Source organism: Mastigoproctus giganteus, chromosome 3 (genome assembly GCF_048544385.1).
Source record: "Mastigoproctus giganteus isolate SK-2022 chromosome 3, ASM4854438v1, whole genome shotgun sequence".
In the NCBI taxonomy this organism is placed as follows: Eukaryota; Metazoa; Arthropoda; class Arachnida; order Uropygi; family Thelyphonidae; genus Mastigoproctus; species Mastigoproctus giganteus.
The window spans coordinates 159,909,224-159,929,987 of NC_143577.1; the positions used below are offsets into that span (position 1 = coordinate 159,909,224).

Below are 20,764 nucleotides of genomic sequence, written 5' to 3' on the forward strand. Positions count from 1 at the left end.
AGTACTTTTCATTCCTCTATAACTGTTGCATGCTATCTTTTTCTGCTCTGTTTGACTAGCCAGCTCTGCATTCTTCTCCTGCAATATATTTTTAAAGATATGTATGCATTCTGGTTTCCGTGATTTCTCCTTTAAAGGTATTCCATAATTCAAGTGTGCAATCCACCCAATTAACAATTGCCACATAGCACTTTAAACTGTCACACTCCCCTCTTCTGAAATTAAAACCCATGACTTCATGATCACTACCTGCTAATGGTTCCTATATTTCAAGTACTGTAATGTCATCTATGAGGCCAAGAATATTCTAACCTCTCAAGGTGCATTTCCCTCCCACTTATTCCAGTCAATCTCAGGCAGATTGAAGTCGCCCATAATAAGACATTCGCGCTTGCCTGGAAAGATCTCGTCATACTTTTCACAAGTTTCTGGTCTGTAGTTTACCCCCACTATCATTATACCTTTGCTTCCACCTAACTCACACCACAAAACTTCAAATTCAGCAAATACAGTCAGTCCTCGTATAACACGTGTTTACATTACACGAATTCGATCATACACGATTTATAAATAGGGGAACGATATCTTATATAACACGAACCGAATTCGCCTATGCACGATTCGCCTTTGTGTTTACAAGAAATGGCAGCCGAACGCGGAATCCCCAACTGAACGCAACACAATAGGAATGAAGAGGAGATTCTGAAAATGTATTTATGGAAACACATTTCACCATAATAACGTAAAATTCCAGCTATCGGTATTATCGCGAATGCAATTAGATCGAGTTTACTACCAGTTTATAACAGATTCCACTAACAGAAACGCAACTGGAAATTGTTTTTATTGTTTTATGGTAGTAACCCCTAGAAATGGGCTTTAGTAAAAGGTGAGGTGTTAATAGCGTATCTCTGCCTTTACGGTGTTGTTTATTCAGTTGCTACACGCGCGCAGCTTTGTTTATGTGTATCAAGCGTGCCTCCTCATTTTGTAATTGTGTTTTATTCCCTAAAAATGAGTAAAACACTTAAAAGGTGTGAAAAGGAAGCGTCCTGGTGAAGACACTGCAGATTCAGACAGAAAAAAAAAAAAAAGCAATATCGATAAACATAGGCGGACTGGATCAAAAATTCTTACCTGGGAAAATTTGTAGTGGCCTCACACTAGCGTTTATGGCCAAAATCACACCGGCCACCGGGGTTTCCACGGTAAGGCTTGTGGCCAGTCCGCCACTGTCGATAGCGAAAAAATATGAAACTGTGAAACGCTTTGAGCAAAATGAAAGACCATGTGATATTGCACGTGCTACAGACCTAAATGAGGCAACGGCGAGAATTACAAAGAATGCAGAGAAAATAAAAACAACTTTCATAGCAGGAACAACTCAAAGTGTAATTAAAATCCATTAGATTAAGACACAAAGAATTGGAAGAGATGGAACGGCTGTCATCTGTTTGGATAGAAAATCAAACAAAAAAACAGGTTTGCTTACAATAGAAGCAAAATCATTAGCAATATTTTATTACGTAATAGTCGTAATAAAATACGTATTTTTTATTATTTATTATATTATAATAAAATATAATATAATAATAAAAAATATTATAAAAATTATAATATTATTTTTTATTACCTATTTTAATCGTTATAAAATACGTAAGTATTTTATTACGATTATTTATTGTGTTTGGTAATGTTTTGGTTACCAATCTATGTTCAATCTTGGATGGTCGGCACCTAACCCTATTTTTCCCATAGGGCCTGTTGTTTATATTACACGAGGGTTTCTAGGAACACAACTATCGTGCTATACGAGAACTGACTGTACTCTTTTTGTACTCAGGCTGGTTTTGATAAGAAGCATGACACCCCCCCCTCCTCCTATCTTTTCTAAATACATTATACATACCATAGTGAAATTCGCCACTCCCAATTTCCAGGTGGCATCATGTTTCTGTTAGCCTTATTATATCAGCATTATTTCCTTGGCACCTTACACCAATCTTGTAGCCTGTATTCATTTTAATTGTCCCTCAAGCATGCTAACAGCTTACTTTCACCAAATTTTCAGTAAATACACATAACTATATATACTATTAGCATTTTAAGCTAATAATGTAAATGGCTTCATGATTTAATATCAATCTAGTCTTATATTAAATTTAAGGTTTAAAAATAAATTACTTCTGGATAATTGACTTTTTTTTTTTAAAATTCAAATCTCATTTTAATGATAGTGCAATTAATCTTCTAAGTGGGTGATAAAAAAAACCACAATTACAACAATAACTGTATTAGCATACAGAATTCAGAATCAAAATTGGCAGATTTTAAAACTGTATCCTTAATTCTGACACTGTATTGAATGATAAGAACAGAAATTATTGCCATTGATTAGCTTAAGGTCAAGAAGTGGGCAAAACCTATGGAAAATTAACACAAGTGTGGTTGGTGGCATCCATTTTACTCCAATATGGAGCCTTAAATTTTTTTTAAAAGCTATTCTTCTCCATTTAAAAAATAATTAAGGTTGCATGGTGGTAACAAATACCATACTTGAAGAATGCTAAGTTACTTATTTATTTTTGAAAATTCACCCAATTCATATGTTTCCATCTATGGTATATAGCTTTTAACCAATATGCCCACAAAAATATATTCATTAACCTCAGAGGTAAAATTTAATTTATGGTAAGTTGTATAAATTAATAAAATAATTCATCCCATTCCTCCAAGGCATGAATGTCACTTTCAAGCAAACATTTTTTGGACAGGATGGAGTTATGGTATGTACAGTAAATATATATCTGTAGTATCTTTATGGAAAAACTCTGTATAATATAATCCAGTTTTTCATTCAAACACAAATCACATTTAAAATTAAAACAGACTATGGCAGCCATTACTATTGTTTTATTAAAATATTAAGGTTAACACCATTACCTAGTAAAAAGTTAATATGATACTCATTTCCTTTTCTGTTTGTTTCTTTGTGAAGGTTCTCTTATTGATAAATACACCAAGAATGCATAAAATAAAGTCATTTCTGTCTAAATTATTTTAGCTGCTGATAGTGTGCCACAGTATCTAATAAAATATATTGCATATAATTATAACAACCATTTATTTGTAATTATCAAAGATGGTTGCAGCTTCTGAAGTTTAAGTATTTTTTTTTATCATTTATCTTTTTATTTTTAGATACCTTCATTTTGATGTTTTTAATGGTGGAAGAAGCTGTAAAAATACCATAGGATAATGAAAATTTCTTAAGAGCAAAGATACAATCAAGTGGAAAAAAGTTAGGAAAATCCAGAGGTCACAGAGTTTTGATAGAAAAAGAATGAAGATATTCATACACATAAAGGACAAAGAAACTTACCTTCAGTTTCCTAAGTGAATCAGTTAGTTCCTCACTAAGTTTGATCTCAATATCTGGTGGAATATATTTATATTTACTTAATGTGCGGGTTTCGTACATTTCTTTAATTTTTTTTTGGGACTTCATTCTTTGTTGTTCCAATGATAATTTTTCTTCAGAATTTACTTCAGATTTTATTCTCTTTAATCTTGAAACAAAAATAAAAAAATGGATAAATGCAATGGCCTTATTATAAATTTAATTAAAATCACTGCAATATTTACAGTGGCACATTCCCACAAAAATTAACAATACAACATCATCATCAAAATATAATTGGTTCTCAATTAGTGACTGAACGAAACACACATGAGATATGCTGTTAATAGAACATTCTTCTTAATATATTAACCTGTTTAAATTACAAGTGTTATTTAAATTAGCATTAGGACTTGTTTGAAAACTTTTCTGAATCAGTTGGACACGAATTAATACTTTAGAAAGTAAAAAGAACACATACACAAAGGTATATATGAGGTATGATCAAAATGTTCCGAGACTGAACTAGTACTTGGAAAATAATGAAGCTTGCCAGCTATTTCAATGAATCTCCTTCATAGTCTCCTTGACACTGTATATATATTCTAATGCTTCTGCCACTCTGAAGCATTCCCAATAGGTTTTTTAGGAATTGCTGATAGTTCCCATGACACTTTGTGAATAATTTCCTCCATTGTTATGAAGCCCACTTTTCCTGCAATTTTCCCTGAGCAGCAACATGCAACTGACAGAATTGTTTTTATAGTATTCCTGGTTCACTTTTTGATAATGCAGGACAAATTCATCACAAACAGTATCCTGTGACAGGGCCATGCCGAGCCATTTTAGTACCTGAGGCAAGAATGAAAAATTGTGCCTAACTGTTAATCATGGCAACATTGGCAATTATTTAATCTTTCTTTTAGCACCCCCTTCAGCTTTTAATCTGAGGCAAGAGCTCATTCGTCTCGCCCTCGGCACAGCTCTGTCCTGTGAGTCAAAAAATAAGCATGATTGTATTTGATTGAGATTCTTTTGCTTTTGTAGGCCTTGGAGACCCATTGAGAGCAGTGGATCATAGCCATACACCCACAATTTGTCACCGGTGACGTGGAAGAAACAAAGTGTGCATCAGCATGTTGATGAAGATCCGGATATGTGGGAGCTCCCTGTGATTATCAGCGAGGATGCAAGGGCACAAACTTGGCTGAAATGCATTGCATTCCAAAAGCCTGCATTAAAATTGATTTACATGTTCCATAAGACATAATTTTCACTAACAGCTTCACAGATAGTTAAATATCAATCACTTCTGATCAGATCACAAGCATATGAATCAGTGGTTTTTGAAACTGAAGGGTGGCCAAAGTGAGAATCACCTTTGACAGGCAAGTGAACCCCCTTTGCAAACTACTGAAATATTTTCAAACAACCTATAGCATCTTTCCTGAAAGCTGTTTTTAATATTTTGTGGGTTTCTATTGCACTTTTCCTAATTGGGGGGGGGGGGAATGAAAATTTGCTGCTCATTAAAATTACTCATTTTACTGAGTGATTTTATTGAGTAGCAAATCACGAGTACAACATTGTAGCACATTACAACTTGCTACAATGTTGCAATTTCAACAACAAAGCCAGTCCCCAAACTGTTTTAATGATTACATCTGTCATATAAACTGAAGAAGAAAAGGGTGATAACTGTCACCTTCACTTATTTACGCACCAATATTCACAATTCACACACACACCTGTTACTTTATAGAGATCAAAGAATGGGAGACTTTTAGTAGAGATCTGGCTGGAGCACTCTCCAAAATCGATAACCAATTAAAATAGGTCATAATATACTGTAGCAGTTTAAATATGCATCTCTACATGAAATGCAATAAACTGTATCTTAAAGTTTTTTGTCTTCATTTATTATTTTCAACTCTATTCAATAATAATATTGGATAATGCAAAATCTTTGTTTCATGATTCAGATTTAGTTGAATATAGTGCACCATGTGATTTTGCACAAATTGACTATCAACAGTGCAGTCACACTGCTCAACAAGTCCAAAGTAAAATCAAACAATTAAACATTTCACTAACTAAATTTTCTTTTAACTATGAATGCAACTATAATATATGACACAGGATATTACCCAGTAATCAGTTTACTCCACCTGAGTCGTAATGCTACTTTCAAATACAAGCACTGCAATTAATATTTTAAAAGTTAAGCCTGTATTTAAAAAATCAGATATGTAAACACGAATGTCAAAATATTCTTGTAATGCATTCATTGTTGGACTCTGCATGGTGCAGTTACTGATATGTTGTGGTGTTCTTGCATTAAATGTTGCCATTTGATGATTTAATAACCTTTAATAATCTGATCCACACATTTGAGCATATCAACTCTTATCACCTACAATTGCATCTTTCTGTGGATGTTTTCAATCTGAGATGATCTGAATGACACTAGTCTTTGAAGACTTGAAGTGCAGCCTTCCTTCTGTTGTGGTATTAGCTGAACACATATGAATCAAAGAACCTTCAGTCTGGGGCATTCAGAGGAAATGTTAAAATTGAAATGCTATCCAATAATTTTAATAAAATGTAACGTTGTCCTTGTCTAAAAAGTGTGATCAAATAAACTTGTAGAGATCTAAGTTCAGTGTTTCGGGAGGGTCTTACTTTTTCATTATTTGGTAACAACTGCTGTATGAGATTATAAGTGCTAGGGCACAGAATTTTGTGCTCATGGAAATGGATAAGTTTGTTGGAAATTTTTACAATCTTTTTGATTAATCAACATATTAAATTGTTTTACAAATAGTGTTGGTCACATTTATTAGCTTATTTTTAAATTTAGCTAATGATTTTAAGTTACGACTTACTATTTGTACTGCTATTGCCTCAGTGTTTTGGCTTCAATATCGTAGCACATAATGAGTAGTGCAGAGGGTTTTAATTAACGAGTAGTTAAGTTATAAGCACATAACGAGTAGTGCAGAGGGTTTTAAAGGTTGGGTTTTAATTGTGAAAAATAAGTAGGTCAAAGGTTCTAATCACTTGTTGGGTATATATATATATATATATATATATATTTTGCGATTAGTTAGGGAATTTTTACTTTTTAGCAAGGATCAGGTGGTAGATGACTTTCATCAACCGGTGAAATACCACCACTTTGCTTATTGGAGGCTTGAAGTGGCGAAACCCATGTTTAGTCTCTAGAGCAAAGTTTCCGGCATCCCCCTCTCCCCATACTTCTCCTTCAACCCATGCACGGTACTAAGTACTATAGGTTTTGATACCTTTCGTGTTTGGAGTTCTCATAAAAAAAAAAAAAAAAAAAAAATATAACTGATTTAACATTGCAATCTTTATGGTATAGTGTAACGTATATATCTTGAACTTGATAGCATAATACATATCACTGCATTTAGGAATCTATTATATTTATTAATCTTATTAATTTTAATTGTAAATTGTATTTAAATGGAAATCATGCCCCAGGCTAGAGCAGCAAAGCAATGGGCACAAAGTAGCAGGAGTGCTGTGGCTAGGGGAAGAACTGAAGAGGCAGATTCTCCAATACACCACAGCCTGAAAAAATGTTCACCTAGTGAAATTTTTGCAGACCTTACTGGAACAGGACATGATCCAGCCAAAGAGGGTGTGTGTGCACACGCATGCACTAGATGCAGAGAGTGGGAAGAAATTAAGTGCCAACTCAGCATTCTGATGGGCGTTTATATGAGTAGGGAAGATGCCCTCGAAGGAATTAAAATGGGGGCCCCCCATGAAGCTCTCAGCTGCCCAACTGAACGCCAGAGTTTGCTCTTGTGCATCAGACAACACAATGGCAGTCTTCAAGGCAGAATGCACTAATCCCACAGGAGCTAGTTATTGTTGGCGATTCTACTGTCAGGGAAACGGTAAAATATGTTTTGTAAAAGGATAGGTGGAATAGGATCAGGGTACGTCTGCCAGGGGCAAAAGTAGATGATGTTGTACAGCAGATATATTTTAAAGGCACAAAAGTCACCTTTTGTGCCTTTTTGTTGTATGTGTTGGAAATAATGATATTAAGAGAAAGAGATCTGAGGACTTACTTAACAAGTACAGGGTAATGTTGCCAAACCGCCACGAGTTAGGAATGAATTTGAAAGTGTTTGCAATTCTATCCAAGAAAACGATAGGAGGGAGTATATGTTGAGAGCTTTGTCAATAAATTCAGCCATGGAAAGAATGTGCAAGGTCATGGTGTAGACGTTTTTCAGTATGGTCTGTGCTTGTTAACAGGAGAGACTACTTTTACAGGGATAAGATACACTTGAACAGAAGACGTGCAAGAATATTTGCTGATGCTATGAGGCAGTGCTAGGTGGGTCAGAAAACTGCTAGCTTGGGGGGAGATTCAGAGACTAGAGCAGCAAAGCAATGGGGACAAAATAGCAGGAGTGCTGTGGCACAGGAGAACTGATTTTCCAATGCATCACAGCCTAAAAAAAGTATGCGACTTGTGAAATGTTAGCGGACCTTTCTGGAACAGGATGTGATCTAGCCAACGAGGATGTCTTTGTGTGTACTAGGTGCAGAATATCAAGAAATTAGGCACAAATTCAGTGTTCTGATGGGTGCCTATGAGAGTTTGAAGAGTCATGTAGATGTGCTCAAAGATATTAAAATGGGGGTCCCCATCAAGCTTGCAGCTGCCCAACTCTACGCCACAGTTCAATCTTGTGCATCAGACAACACAGCTGCACACTCCAAGGCAGAATGCAGTGGTCCCAAAGGAGATAGTTATTGTCGGTGACTGCATTGTCAGGGAGATGGGTAATATACCGTGTAAAAAGCATAGGTGGAATAGGACCAGGATATGCCAGGGGCAAAAGTTGATGAAATCTTAGAGTGGATATCATCTTTTAAGGGCACAAAGGGTGATAGTATTGTACAAGCTGGCACTGACATTAAGACTAGGAGATCTGCAAATTTACTTAACAAGTACAGGTCAATGTTGAAAAAAAGCAGTGAGTTAGTACAATAAATACAATTCTGGCCAGACATGATAGGAGGGAGTATATGAGAGCCTTGTCAATCAATTCGGCCCTGGCAAGATTGTGCAAGGCTCACAGGGTGGAATTTTTCTCAGTGTGGTTTATGCTTGTTAACAGGAGAGACTGCTTCTACAGGGATGGGATACACTTAAATAGAAGGGGTGCAAGAGTGTTTGCTGATGCTATTGAAGCAGTATTAAGTGGGTCGGAAAACTGCTAGCTTGGGGGATTTACAGTATAAAAGATAAACAGTAGTCGCAGGCAGAAGTGAAAGTGATTCTTGTTCTGCTTCGATTAGAATGAGCAGTGGTTGAGAGGGCAGGGTGTTGAGGATTTCAAGGATTGGTGGGCGTCATCATGGAACAAATAAATACACGGGCTGTGTTTGGGTAACTAAGAGTATACTTGCATGTACACCAATGCTAGGAGTATAGTAAATAAATTTGATGAAGTGCTGGTCAGGACATCAAAGGTGGATATTGTTGAAATATCAGAGAAGTGGTGTCACACAGCAGTGGAGAATTGTAATTTGGGGAGTACAATGTGTACAGAAAGGATAGACAGGACAGAAAGGGAGGAGGGGTTATGCTGTTAGTTGAGAAACAAAAAGGAAGTGCATCCAGTTGACTAGATGGACAGTGCAATGCTGAATCAGTTTAGTGTGACATAAGCACTGGGAAAGCAAAAATGAGAGTAGGAGTGTGTTATAGGCGTAATGACTCTAATAAGCACAACAAACAATTGTACAGAGAAACAGAGTGGGCCAGTAAATCAGAATGTATAATAATGGGGTATTTTAACTTGCCAGATATTGACTGGAACTTGTGGATTGGTCACTTGCACACTAGCAAGACTTTTGTGGATTTATTGGGTGATTATTTTCTACAGCAGCATGTTCGGGAGGCAACTAGAGGGAGTAATACTCTTGATCTGATTATCAGTAGCAATTCTTCATGCATTAAGAATCTGCAGATAAAGGAACCACTAGATGGCAGTGATCACAGCGTGCTGAAGTGGGATTTACTCAAAGAGGTAACTACCATCAGGGGTAAAGGGAAGGGTTTTTGCTTTCGTAAAGGCGCCTATGGAGGTCTGGGACAGTATTTAAATTCTATACGGTGGGACCAATTGATGATGTTACCAACAGCAAATTCAAAATGGGAAGCATTCATATAATTAATCTTGCAAGCTACCAGGCTTTTCATACCAACCAAGAAATATTGTTCAAGGTTTAGGCTTAAATGGATGTCAGATGAACTAATGAGACATGTGGCAGAGAAGAAAAATGCATGGGATACATATAAATTAATGAATGACACGGAAGCCTATCACAGATATAAGCTGGTCTGTAACCAAATCACAAAGGAGGTCAGGCAGGCAAAGGTAGATTATGAGAAATCTTTGGCAAAGGATGCAAAGAAAAACAGCAAAGAGTTCTTTACTTATGAAAACTCTAGAAAAAAAGGGATGAATCAGATTGGTCCACTGGATATTGATGGTTCAACTGTTGATGATCCTGCTCAGGTAACTAACAAACTAAATGAGTATTTTGCATCTACATTCACACATGAGGAGTTATTCGGGGAGGGGGAATGCAGAGGTGAATTAAACTTTGGCAGTAAGCTAGATGATTTTATAATAACTGAGAACAAAGTGGAGGAGAAATTGTTGAAGATAAACATAAGAAAGGTTCCTGGGGTGGATGGGATCTATCCAATTATATTAAAGGAGGCAGCAAAGGAAGTAAGCAAACCCTTAGCCATAATTATGAGAGCTTCCTTGGACTCAGGGGAGGTACCCATAGACTGGAGATGTGCAAGTCTGACCCCAATTCACAAAGCAGGATCAGTGGTCTCAGAAAGTTTTCAAATTCTGTACAGTGGGAAAAAATGACGATGTTACCAACAGTAAATTCTAAGTGGGAAGCATTCAAGAAATGAATCGTGGATGCTACTAAAAGTTTCATACCTATTAAGAAATATTGTTCAAGGTTTAGGCCTAAATGGTTATCTAATGAACTCATGAGACTCGTAACAGGGAATAAAAATGCATGGAATGCATATAAATTATCAAGCGACTCAGAAGCCTATGGCAGATATAAGTTAATCTGTAATCAGGTCACAAAGGAGGTTAGGCAGGCGAAGACAGATTATGAGAAATCCTTGGCAAAAGATACTAAAAAAAACAGCAAGGATTTCTTTACTTATCTAAACTCTAAAAGGAAGAGGATGAATCTGATTGGTACACTTGACATCGATGGTTCGACTGTTGATGATCCTGCTCAGATAGCAAACAAACTGAATGAGTATTTTGCATCTACATTCACACATGAGGAATTATTAAGGTTTGAAAATGGCAGAAGGTTATCAAATTGTAGAAGGATATTTAATGATTTTGTAATAACTGAGAGCAAAGTGGAGGAGAAATTGTTGAAGTTAAACATAAGAAAAGCACCTGGGGTGGATGGGATCTATCCAGTTATATTAAAGGACGCAGCAAAGCAACTAAGCAAACCCTTAGCCATAATTATGAGAGCATCCTTGGACTCAGGGGAGGTTTCCACGGACTGGAGGTGTGCAAATGTATCCCCAATTCACAAAGGGGGATCGAAAGGTGACACGAGTAATTACAGACCAGTTAGTTTAACTTCTGTTCGGGGTAAAATAATGGAGTCACTGGTTAAAGATGCATTGCAGGATCATCTAGACAAGGCTGCAGCAATAATTCAGACACAGCATGGGTTTGTTAAGGGAAAGTCTTGTCTGACAAATTTGATAGGATATTATGATGTGGTTACAAAGGAACTGGATGCAAAAAATAATTTTGATATCATATTTTGGATTTCAGGAAAGCTTTTGACACTGTTGCGCAAGAAAGACTATTGTACAAATTGGAGCAGAATGGTATTAAGGGTAAGTTGCTACAATGGATAAAAGGATAGTTAAGTGGGAGAAGACAGAGGATGGTAATCAATGGTGCTACTCTTCTTGGACTAATGTTATTAGTGGAGTCCCACAGGGTTCGGTGTTAGATCCACTGTTGTTTTGTATATTTATCAATGATATTGATGAAGGTATATCAGGCTTAATGTTGAAGTTTGCAGATGATACAAAGGTTGGCAGGGTTGTTAATGACAGTGTGCTACTGCAACAGGATCTAGATAGTTTGGGTAGATGGGCTAAGAAGTGGCAACTGAAGTTTAACCTTGACAAATGCAAAGTACTGCATATGGGTAGAAGTAACCCCAGAGAAACGTACCAACTGTGTGGTACTACACTTAAGGTGGTAGAAAATGAAAAAGACCTGGGAGTAATTGTGCAGTCAGATATGATGTTTTCTGAGCAATGCAGACAGTCTCCCAGGGTAGGTCATGGGGTTTTGTCAATGATATATAGGAATTTTGCTAGCAGGGAAAAGGAGGTGATTATCCCTCTGTATAAGGCAATGGTCAGGCCACGCCTTGAGTACTGCGTATAGGTCCGGAGGCCTCATTTTAGGAAGGATGTAGATTTACTTCAGAATGTACAGAGAAGGGCAACAAGATTGGTGAGGGGAATGAAGGGATCCCCTTACCAAGAGAGGCTTAAGTTCTGCAAATTGCAGTGGCTGGAGACTAGGCACCTGCGCGGTGATCTGATTGAGGTATATAACGCCTTGAATGGGTTGAGCACGCTGAATTCTGATGGGATCCTTCCACTTGTTCAGATTACGAACCTCAGGGGGCATAAATTCAAATTAAGAAAAGACAGAGGTAGAATAGATGTGCAGAAATTTGCCTTTAGCCAGCGGGTGGTTAATTGCTGGAACAAACTTCCATCTGTCGTTGTGGAAGTTGATAGGTTGAATAAATTTAAGGAGGAACTGGACAGGCATTTGGAGGGAATGGTGTGATTTTTTTTTTTTTTTTTTTGGCTGATGCTGCATAAGCTCATACACTTGCTTTCTTGCATCATATGCCACTACTACTACCTGTACTCAAAAAATCATTGTGGTTTCTTCATCAAATATATATCATCCATATAGGTCTTGTAGTGACCAAACCAATAGCTGTTTCTTCAGAATCTTCCATAAAGATATTTGGCATGAATGGTAGAATGGATTTCCCATACTTAACCTGTTTGTAGCTTGTAATAACTAATTATCATAGTGTTAGAGAGTATTTTATTCATATGTGGAATTCTGACGTACACCCTCTTATTTTACTTATTATATCTATTTTCTCTCTCTTGTAATGTTAATAAACATGTTTTCCACATCTATACTTGCCATGATGCAGATAATGACAACTTTTCATCTATGTGTACTTTTTTGTTCTTAATTTATTTCTCATGAGGGGGCATAAATTCAAGTCGAGAATAGAGCTACTTTTTTCTATAAGTAGCTTATAGACCTAGTCAGGATCCTTAGTTTATTCTGAATTGAGACAGCGAGATTTGGAAGTTAATTAATACTTAAGTGTCCGCAGATTTAACGTTCGTAACTTGCCACCATTGTTATACGATACGTTTTATCCTGAACTAGATAGCGTAAGCTTAGTATAGTATATAATATAGTCAATTAATCAGTAAAATCTATTAATCTTGTTACTCTTCATTGTCAATTAAATTGTACTTTTTAACTAAATACATACAACGACTTAGATTACAAATTTAACATAATTAATTAATACATAACTTGATATGGAAGTTATATAAATAGAACTCGTAGATAATACTCGATACTGAGTTGGGATACAAGTTTAGGGTTATAATTTTGTATTGAAATTGAAATTAAATCGAAATCATGACTCAGACCAGAGCAGCAAAGGAAAAGGCTCAAGCTAATGGGAGTGCTGTGGCTCAGGGGAGAACTGAGGGGGGGGCAGTTGCCCTCTGAATCACAGCCTTTTAAAATTCACTGCTTGTATGATGTTTGTGGAGAAATTGGGTACGGGACATGATATTGGCATGGGGGATGTCTTTGTGTGTGCGCGCGATGTAAAGAAATCAGGCGACAACTCAGTGTTGTTATGGGCCTATATGAGAGCTTGAAGGACAGGGTGGATGCCCTCGAAGGATATAAATTGAGTGGCCCATCAAGCTCTCAGCTGCCCACATCAACGACAGAGCTTGCACTTGGTCATCACGCAACACAGCGGCAAACCCCAAGGCAGAATGCGCTGGTCCCACAGTAACTATTAGTTGTTGGTGACTATTGTCAGGGAAACGGGGAACATGCTTTGTAAAAAGGATAGGTGGAACAGGACCAGGGTATGTCTGCCAGGGACAGAGGTCGATGACGTTGTAGAGCAGATATCATCTTTTAAGGGCACAAAAGGTGATATAGTTGTACATGTTGGCACTAATGATATTAAGAGTAGGAGACCGGCAGAATTACTTAACAGGTACAGGTCACTGCTGAAAAAAAAGCCATAAATTAGGGTTGAATTTGAAAGTGTCTGCAATTCTGCCCAGACATGATAGGAGGGAGTATGTGATGAGAGCCTTGTCGATCAATTCGGCCCTAGAAAGATTGTGCAAGGCTCAAGGGGTAGAATTTTTTTCAGCCTGGTCTGTACTTGTTATCAGGAGAGACTGCTTCTACAGAGATGGGATACACTTAAATAGAAAGGATGCAAGAATATTTGCTGATGCTATCGAGGCAGTGTTAGGTGGGTCGGAAAACTGCTAGCTTGGGGGGGATACAAGGAGTAATAGATTAACAGTAGCCACTGGCAGAGGTGAAAGTAATTCTTGCGCTGCTTCTATTGGAATGGGCAGCAGCCTGGAAAACAAGATGCAGGATATTTCAGAGACTGCTGGGAGTCATTGCGGTACAAGTAAACACATGGGTTGTGTTAGGGTAGCTAAGAATAGGAACAGGTGCATGTTACTTGCGTGTACACCAATGCTAGGAGTTTGGTAAATAAATTTGATGAATTTGAGGTATTGCTCAAAACATCAAAGGCAGATACTGTTGAGATATCAAAGACATGGTGTCATACAGATATAAGGAATGCATAACTGGAATTTGGGGAGTACAATGTGTACAGACAGGATAGGAAGGGAGGAGGGGTTATGATTATTAGTTAAGAAACTCATAAAATCCAAGGAAGTGAAGCCAGTCGACATCGCTGGACAGTGCAGGTCGAGTCAGTTTGGTGTGACATAAGCGTTGGGAGATCAAAATTGAGAGTAGAAGTGTGGTATAGGCCTAATGACTCTGATGAGTATAATAAGAAACTGTACAGGGAAATAGTGGGCCAGTAAATCAGAGAGTCTTATTATAATGGGGGATTTTAATTTCCCAGATATTGACTGGAATTTGTTGGTTGGTCGCTCACACACTAGCAAGGCTTTTGTGGATTTATTGGATGATTGTTTTCTACATCAGCAACTAGAGGGAGTAATACTCTTGATCTGATTATCAGTAGTGATTCCTCATGCATTAAGAATCTGCAGATAAAGGAACCAATAGGTGGCAGTGATCAGTGTGCTGAAGTGGGATTTACTCAAAGAGGTAACTACGATCAGGGTAAAGGGAAGGGTTTTTGCTTTCATAAAGGGGACTACGATGGTCTGAGACAGTATTTAAATTCTATACAGTGGGACAAACTGATGTTACCAACAGCAAATTCAAAATGGGAAGCATTCAAAGAACTTATCTTGGAAGCTACTAGGCTTTACATACCAACTAAGAAATATTGTTCAAAGTTTAGGCCTAAATGGATGTCAGATGAACTAATGAGACATATGGCAGAGAAGAAAAATGCATGGGATACATATAAATTAATGGGTGATATGAAAGCCTATGATAGATATAAGCTGGTCTGTAACCAAGTCACAAAGGAGATTAGGTAGGCAAAGGCAGATTATGAGAAATCCTTGGTAAAGGATGCAAAGAAAAACAGAAAAGAGTTCTTTACCTATGTAAACTCTAGAAGAAAAGGGATGAATCATATTGGTCCACTGGATATTGATGGTTCAACAGCTGAGGATCCTGCTCAGGTGGCTAACAAACTAAACGAGTATTTTGCCTCTACATTCACACATGAGGAGTTATTCAGGAAGGGGAATGCCAGAGGTGAAGTAAATTCTGGCAGTGAGCTAGATGATTTTGTAATAACTGAGAGGAAAGTGGAGGAGAAATTGTTGAGGATAAACATAAAAAAGGCACCTGGGGTGGATGGGATCTATCCAGTTATATTAAAGGAGGCAGCAAAGGAAGTAAGCAAACTCTTAGCCATAATTATGAGAGCTTCTTTGTACTCAGGGGAGGTACCCATAGACTGGAGATGTGCATATGTGACCCCAATTCACAAAGGAAGAGCAAAGGTTGACACAAGTAATTATAAACCTGTGAGTTTAACTTCTGTTCCAGGAAATTAATGGAGGTACGTTAAAGAAGCACTGCAGAATCAATCGGGCGCCTCCGTAGCCAGGTGGGAAGGAGCAGCAATGCGTAGCACATGCTTCTTGATTAGACCGGGGTTCATGCCCGTCACCACCAAATATGGAGGATGCGGAAAGGTCAAGGGGATGACCACCGCATATTCCCGGAGCAATATGGCCTTAGTTGCTAATGCTCCAAAATAACAAACAAAAAAACTGCAGAATCATCTAGAGAAGACTTCAGTTATAGCTCGGACACAGCATGGTTTTGTTAAGGGAAAGGCTTGCCTGACCAATTTGATTGGACACTATGATGCAGTCACAAAAGAACTGGATGTAGGGAATAAATTTGATATTATATATTTGGATCTTAAAAAGGCTTTTGATACTGTTGCAAATGGAAGACTGCTGCACAAATTGAAGTAGTGTGGCATTGGAGGCAAATTGCTGCTATGGATAAAGGGATGGTTGAGGGGGAGAAAACAGAGTGGTAATCAATGGACACTGGCTCATTGTGGACTAATGTTATTAGTGGAGTCCCTCAGGGTCCATTATTGTTTTCTGCATTTATAAATGATATTGATGATGGTATATCAAGCTTAATGTCCAAGTTTGCAGACGATACAAAGGTTGGTAGGGTTGTTAAGGATACTACTGACGCTATGATGCAACAGGATCTGGAAAGGTTGAGCAGATGGGTTGAGAGGTGGCAAATGAAGTTTAACAGCAACCCCAGAGAAACGTATCAACTCTGTGGTACTACACTGACAGTGGTTGAGAATAAAAAGGACCTGGGGGGTAATTGTGCAGGCAGACATGAAGTTCTCTGAGCAGTGCAGATGGGCTGCAAGAGTAGCTCGTGGTATCTTGTCAATGATATACAGGAATTTTTCTAGCAGGGATAAGGAGGTGATTATTCTCTTTTATAAGGCAATGGTCAGGCCACATCTTGAGTATTGTATACAGGTCTGGAGTCCTCATTTCAAGAAGGATATAGAGCTGCTGGAACGAGTACAATAGATGTGTGGAAATTTGCCTTTAGCCAGCGAGTAGTTGTTCGGTGGAACAGACTTCCATCCCTTGTTGTGGAAGTTGATAGCCTAAATAAATTTAAGGCTCAGCTGGACACCAGGTATTTTGAACGAATCGAGGGGTGAAATGGAAGTGGTTTTTTTTTTTTTTTTTTTGGCTGATGCTGCATAAGCTTGCTTTCTTGCATCATATGCCTCTACTAATGCTAAATAGATGTGTGGAAGTTTGTCATCAGCCAGTGTGTGGTTGGTTGTTGGAACTGGCTTCCATCTGTTGTTGTGGAAGTGGATGGATTGAATAAATTCAAGGGACAACTAGACAAAATCCTGGATGGTACTGATGGGTGAACTACTTTTTTTTTTTTTTTCAAGATGAATTACTATAATTAACAACTCATACCATATAAGTTTATTAAGCTTATAAACCCAAACCACTATACATTTCAGGCATCTTACTGATACCCATCATCAGACCATGCTGCTGTCAGACTCCTGCTTTCCAATGCTACCAGAACCACATACACATCTGGTTCTGGCAGCATCTGCAAGCAGGAGGGTGTTTTTACTTTTCACATGCCTTGTATTATTCATTTGTGTGCAGTATTTAAAGTTTGTGTTGTAATAAGATCTTATGGTGTTTTCCTCATTGGTTCATAATATGGAAACACCTGTAATAATGCCACATAATTACTGGTCAATTATTTTTATAACCATATGTGTGTGCGTGGGTGTATACACACATACTTTTAAATAAATATATATATATTTACAGATACATATACTTCCACTCTCCTTCCATTTCTACTTCTGTCTTTGTATAGTTATTTGTTCTTTTCACTCTTTTTCCGCACTCACTTTTTCCATATTACCTATTATATTATATATTATGTGAAGTGTTGTTGGATATTGCGTACGCATCCACTTATGTTCAGAGTCATCTTTTTATTTCTTCATATTATTTTTAGTTTTATTTCTAATCAGTGTAGTGAGTGCTAATTGCTTTGCACTGCTCATACTGCCCTCTATAATCTGTTTATTTTATTTTCTGTTATCTACTTTATTTCTTTTTCTTTGGTTGCAGTCTGGTTTTTTTTACCTTGGTGATGTGATTTTATTGCTTCAGCGGGTTGGCATTTGAGTGAATGTGGTTCATTGTCCATTGCAGTAATTTGTATTACGTTCGAAATGCAGTAATGTTCACGGCTGTTGTATCCAGCCCCTCCCCATGAGACTGGATACAATAGTTGTCTGTTATTTGTTCCTAGCTTTGTTTGTCCTACATCTATTTTTCTTTTGTGTTTCGTTTATCATATCGTATTAGTGATATTTCACCATTTTTTGGCCTTGGAATGGTCAGATGTCACCAGTCTAAATTTATTATTTCCAAAACTTTTTTGATACATATTTCTTCCACTCTTTCCATTTCTACTTCTGTCTTCATTTATTTATTTATTTTTTCACTCTTTTTCCATATTGCCTCTATATTACCTATTATATCATATACATATTTATTTATAATTTAAATATATCTTACTTAAATATGTCATTCATTCTTATCTTTTCAAGTTTCCTTAGCTTCAGTTCTCGTTCCTGGGAGAAAGAGATGGAAACAAAAACTTACATCATTCAAAAAAGTATAAAAATAATAAGCAAAACAAAATTCATACTTCTATGAATACACAATGTGATAGATATCAATCACAAATGACTTAATATCAGTTTACTATAACTTGTGTATAAATATAGTGCAAATGCATCAGAAATACATAGCTATATCTGAATAAATCAGAATATTAGTAAAACGGCATCGTTTTAAGTTATATCTCATATTGTGAATACCTTCACAACGAGTGGGTGGGTAGGTACCCGCATCACTCGGGTACCTACCCACCCACCGAAGAAGGGCCAAATAGCCCTGAAACGGTGTCTGGGTGGTGGTATCCATCTGAGAATAAGTAACATTAGTCTTCTCCTTAGGTGAAGCGTTACTTATTCGAAGTAGTGCAATATCATGGCAACTCGTTGTGAAGGTATTCACAATATGAGATATAACTTAAAACGATGCTGTTTTACTAATATTCTGATTTATTCAGATATAGCTATGTATTTCTGATGCGTTTGCACTATATTTATACATAGTCTAGACTCCTTCATAGCTTGAGGCTTATGCCCTAAACGCTTGAGTCTATAACTTGTGTTAATGGTATATCAGGAAGCAATCATGACTGAGATTACTTGATGAATAAAGTAAAGTTATATAGATATGGGAAACATTTATGTGCTTTAACGATCCAGTTTAATGGTTAACAAGGATAATTCATATTTAGCAGTTAACAGCACAATCTGACACCTTACTAAAACCACTCGAATCGTCAAGGACTCAGTTCTGAGAAATAAACGTAACACATAATGGGCATTAATATGACATGTAAATAAGTTGAAAAGCTTTAACAGAACAAAGTGTTGTGACTATTGTAAAAATTAATTTTATCCAATGATAAATTGTTAATATTCTGAATATTAACACTGTTAATATTCTTCAATATAATCTCCTTCTGCAACAACACACTTGTTACATTGTGCCTGTCACTGATCAAAAATTTTTGGAAGTCTTCTTCCACGCGTTGCATAATGTGTAGTGTTCATATAATCAAAAAGTTATGCCACATAGGTCAGGGGAGCTTACAACTAATCACTTCAAGAATATTATCACTAACCATATTTTCCCGTCAAGTGGATTCAAACCATGGTCAATGTTATCACCTAAATATTGGGTACACCAATAGATAAGGGCTCTTGAACACTGGACCTCTGAAATGATGAATTAACAAGCTGCTAATAATAAGGAATTTGGTTACACTGTCCCCTCCACATATTCAGCTTCTGGCACCACAATATTTCCAAAGGACATGGGGGGAAGGGCTTACTGAATAGATAACAAGCAACAGAAATTGACAACTCCAAGAGAAAAATGACTTTAAGAGAATTACTTCATAACCTTATATGCCAAGCCATAGGTGTTTTGCCTCTTCTAGAAAGGGTCCAGAAAGTGATAGGAATATGCAGAAATAATCTCACTGTGCTCAAAAAATAGAGAAAATGTTAGTTGTAGTTTCTTGATGCAATGACAGGGATAACAATACTGCATCACTATGATAAATAAAGCTTATTATTTGTAATGCTGGTACCTATGGATGTTTTCATAAACTGTAGTCACCATGCTAATCTCTATTATGCCATCAGGGTTCAGAGAATGCGGGTTTATTGCCTTCATGAAGTTGAAAGCATGTATTATCTCATTATGAACACTCAGGATATTTTGTAGTATGATGTGTTGCCTTGTGTTATATAATAAAGTCAATATAAGTCTTCATTTTATCATAATTTGTACATTCCTCTAGGACATATTTGAGTTGTAATTAGGGAATTGTGAAGTGTCTTCCATTCTGAGTAAGAATGGCATAAGTAATATCAAGTGTCAATCCTCAGAAGTGCCCAAAGAAATATATATAGAAAAGGCATTCAGCAGATACAGAATGTCTAATGAGACAGACAGACAGTGAAGGGAGATTAGGCTAGGTTAGAACAGTGGCACGACCCTCAGAGGTGTCACGGGATAAATTAAAGGGGTCGCAGAACTTTTTAAATAAATTTATTTTCTGTGTACATAATAGCTAAAAACCTGTTGTTAAAATTACTTTTTCAATACTGTAGGTGTAGAGACCGTGCTATTCGAACTAAGTCTCAGATACGAATGATGCCCACTGTGTCAGGAATATGCCTTAATTTGCTCACTGGCTATGGACACACAAAAAGCAGCTGGCTAGTGCGACTTCAGTTAAACTTTTCTCACAGTGAGGTAATTTTCCCTGGTGGTTCACAACTCCAGCTGGCTTGTTTTCTAGTCACACA

The 20,764-nt window shown here is 37.1% G+C and overlaps 1 protein-coding gene across 1 annotated transcript in view; it reads right to left on the reverse strand.

The window, feature by feature from the left end:
* Window positions 1–20,764, reverse strand: part of LOC150088362 (ribosome biogenesis protein NOP53-like) — a 173,618-nt gene that overhangs the window by 18,245 nt on the left and 134,609 nt on the right. Inside the window, exons 9-10 of the mRNA XM_090370742.1 lie at window positions 18,387–18,442; window positions 3,383–3,569 (exon numbers count right to left, since the gene is read on the reverse strand). Coding sequence (XP_090226868.1) covers window positions 3,383–3,569; window positions 18,387–18,442 — 243 coding nt within the window. The remainder of the gene's footprint in view (window positions 1–3,382; window positions 3,570–18,386; window positions 18,443–20,764) is intronic.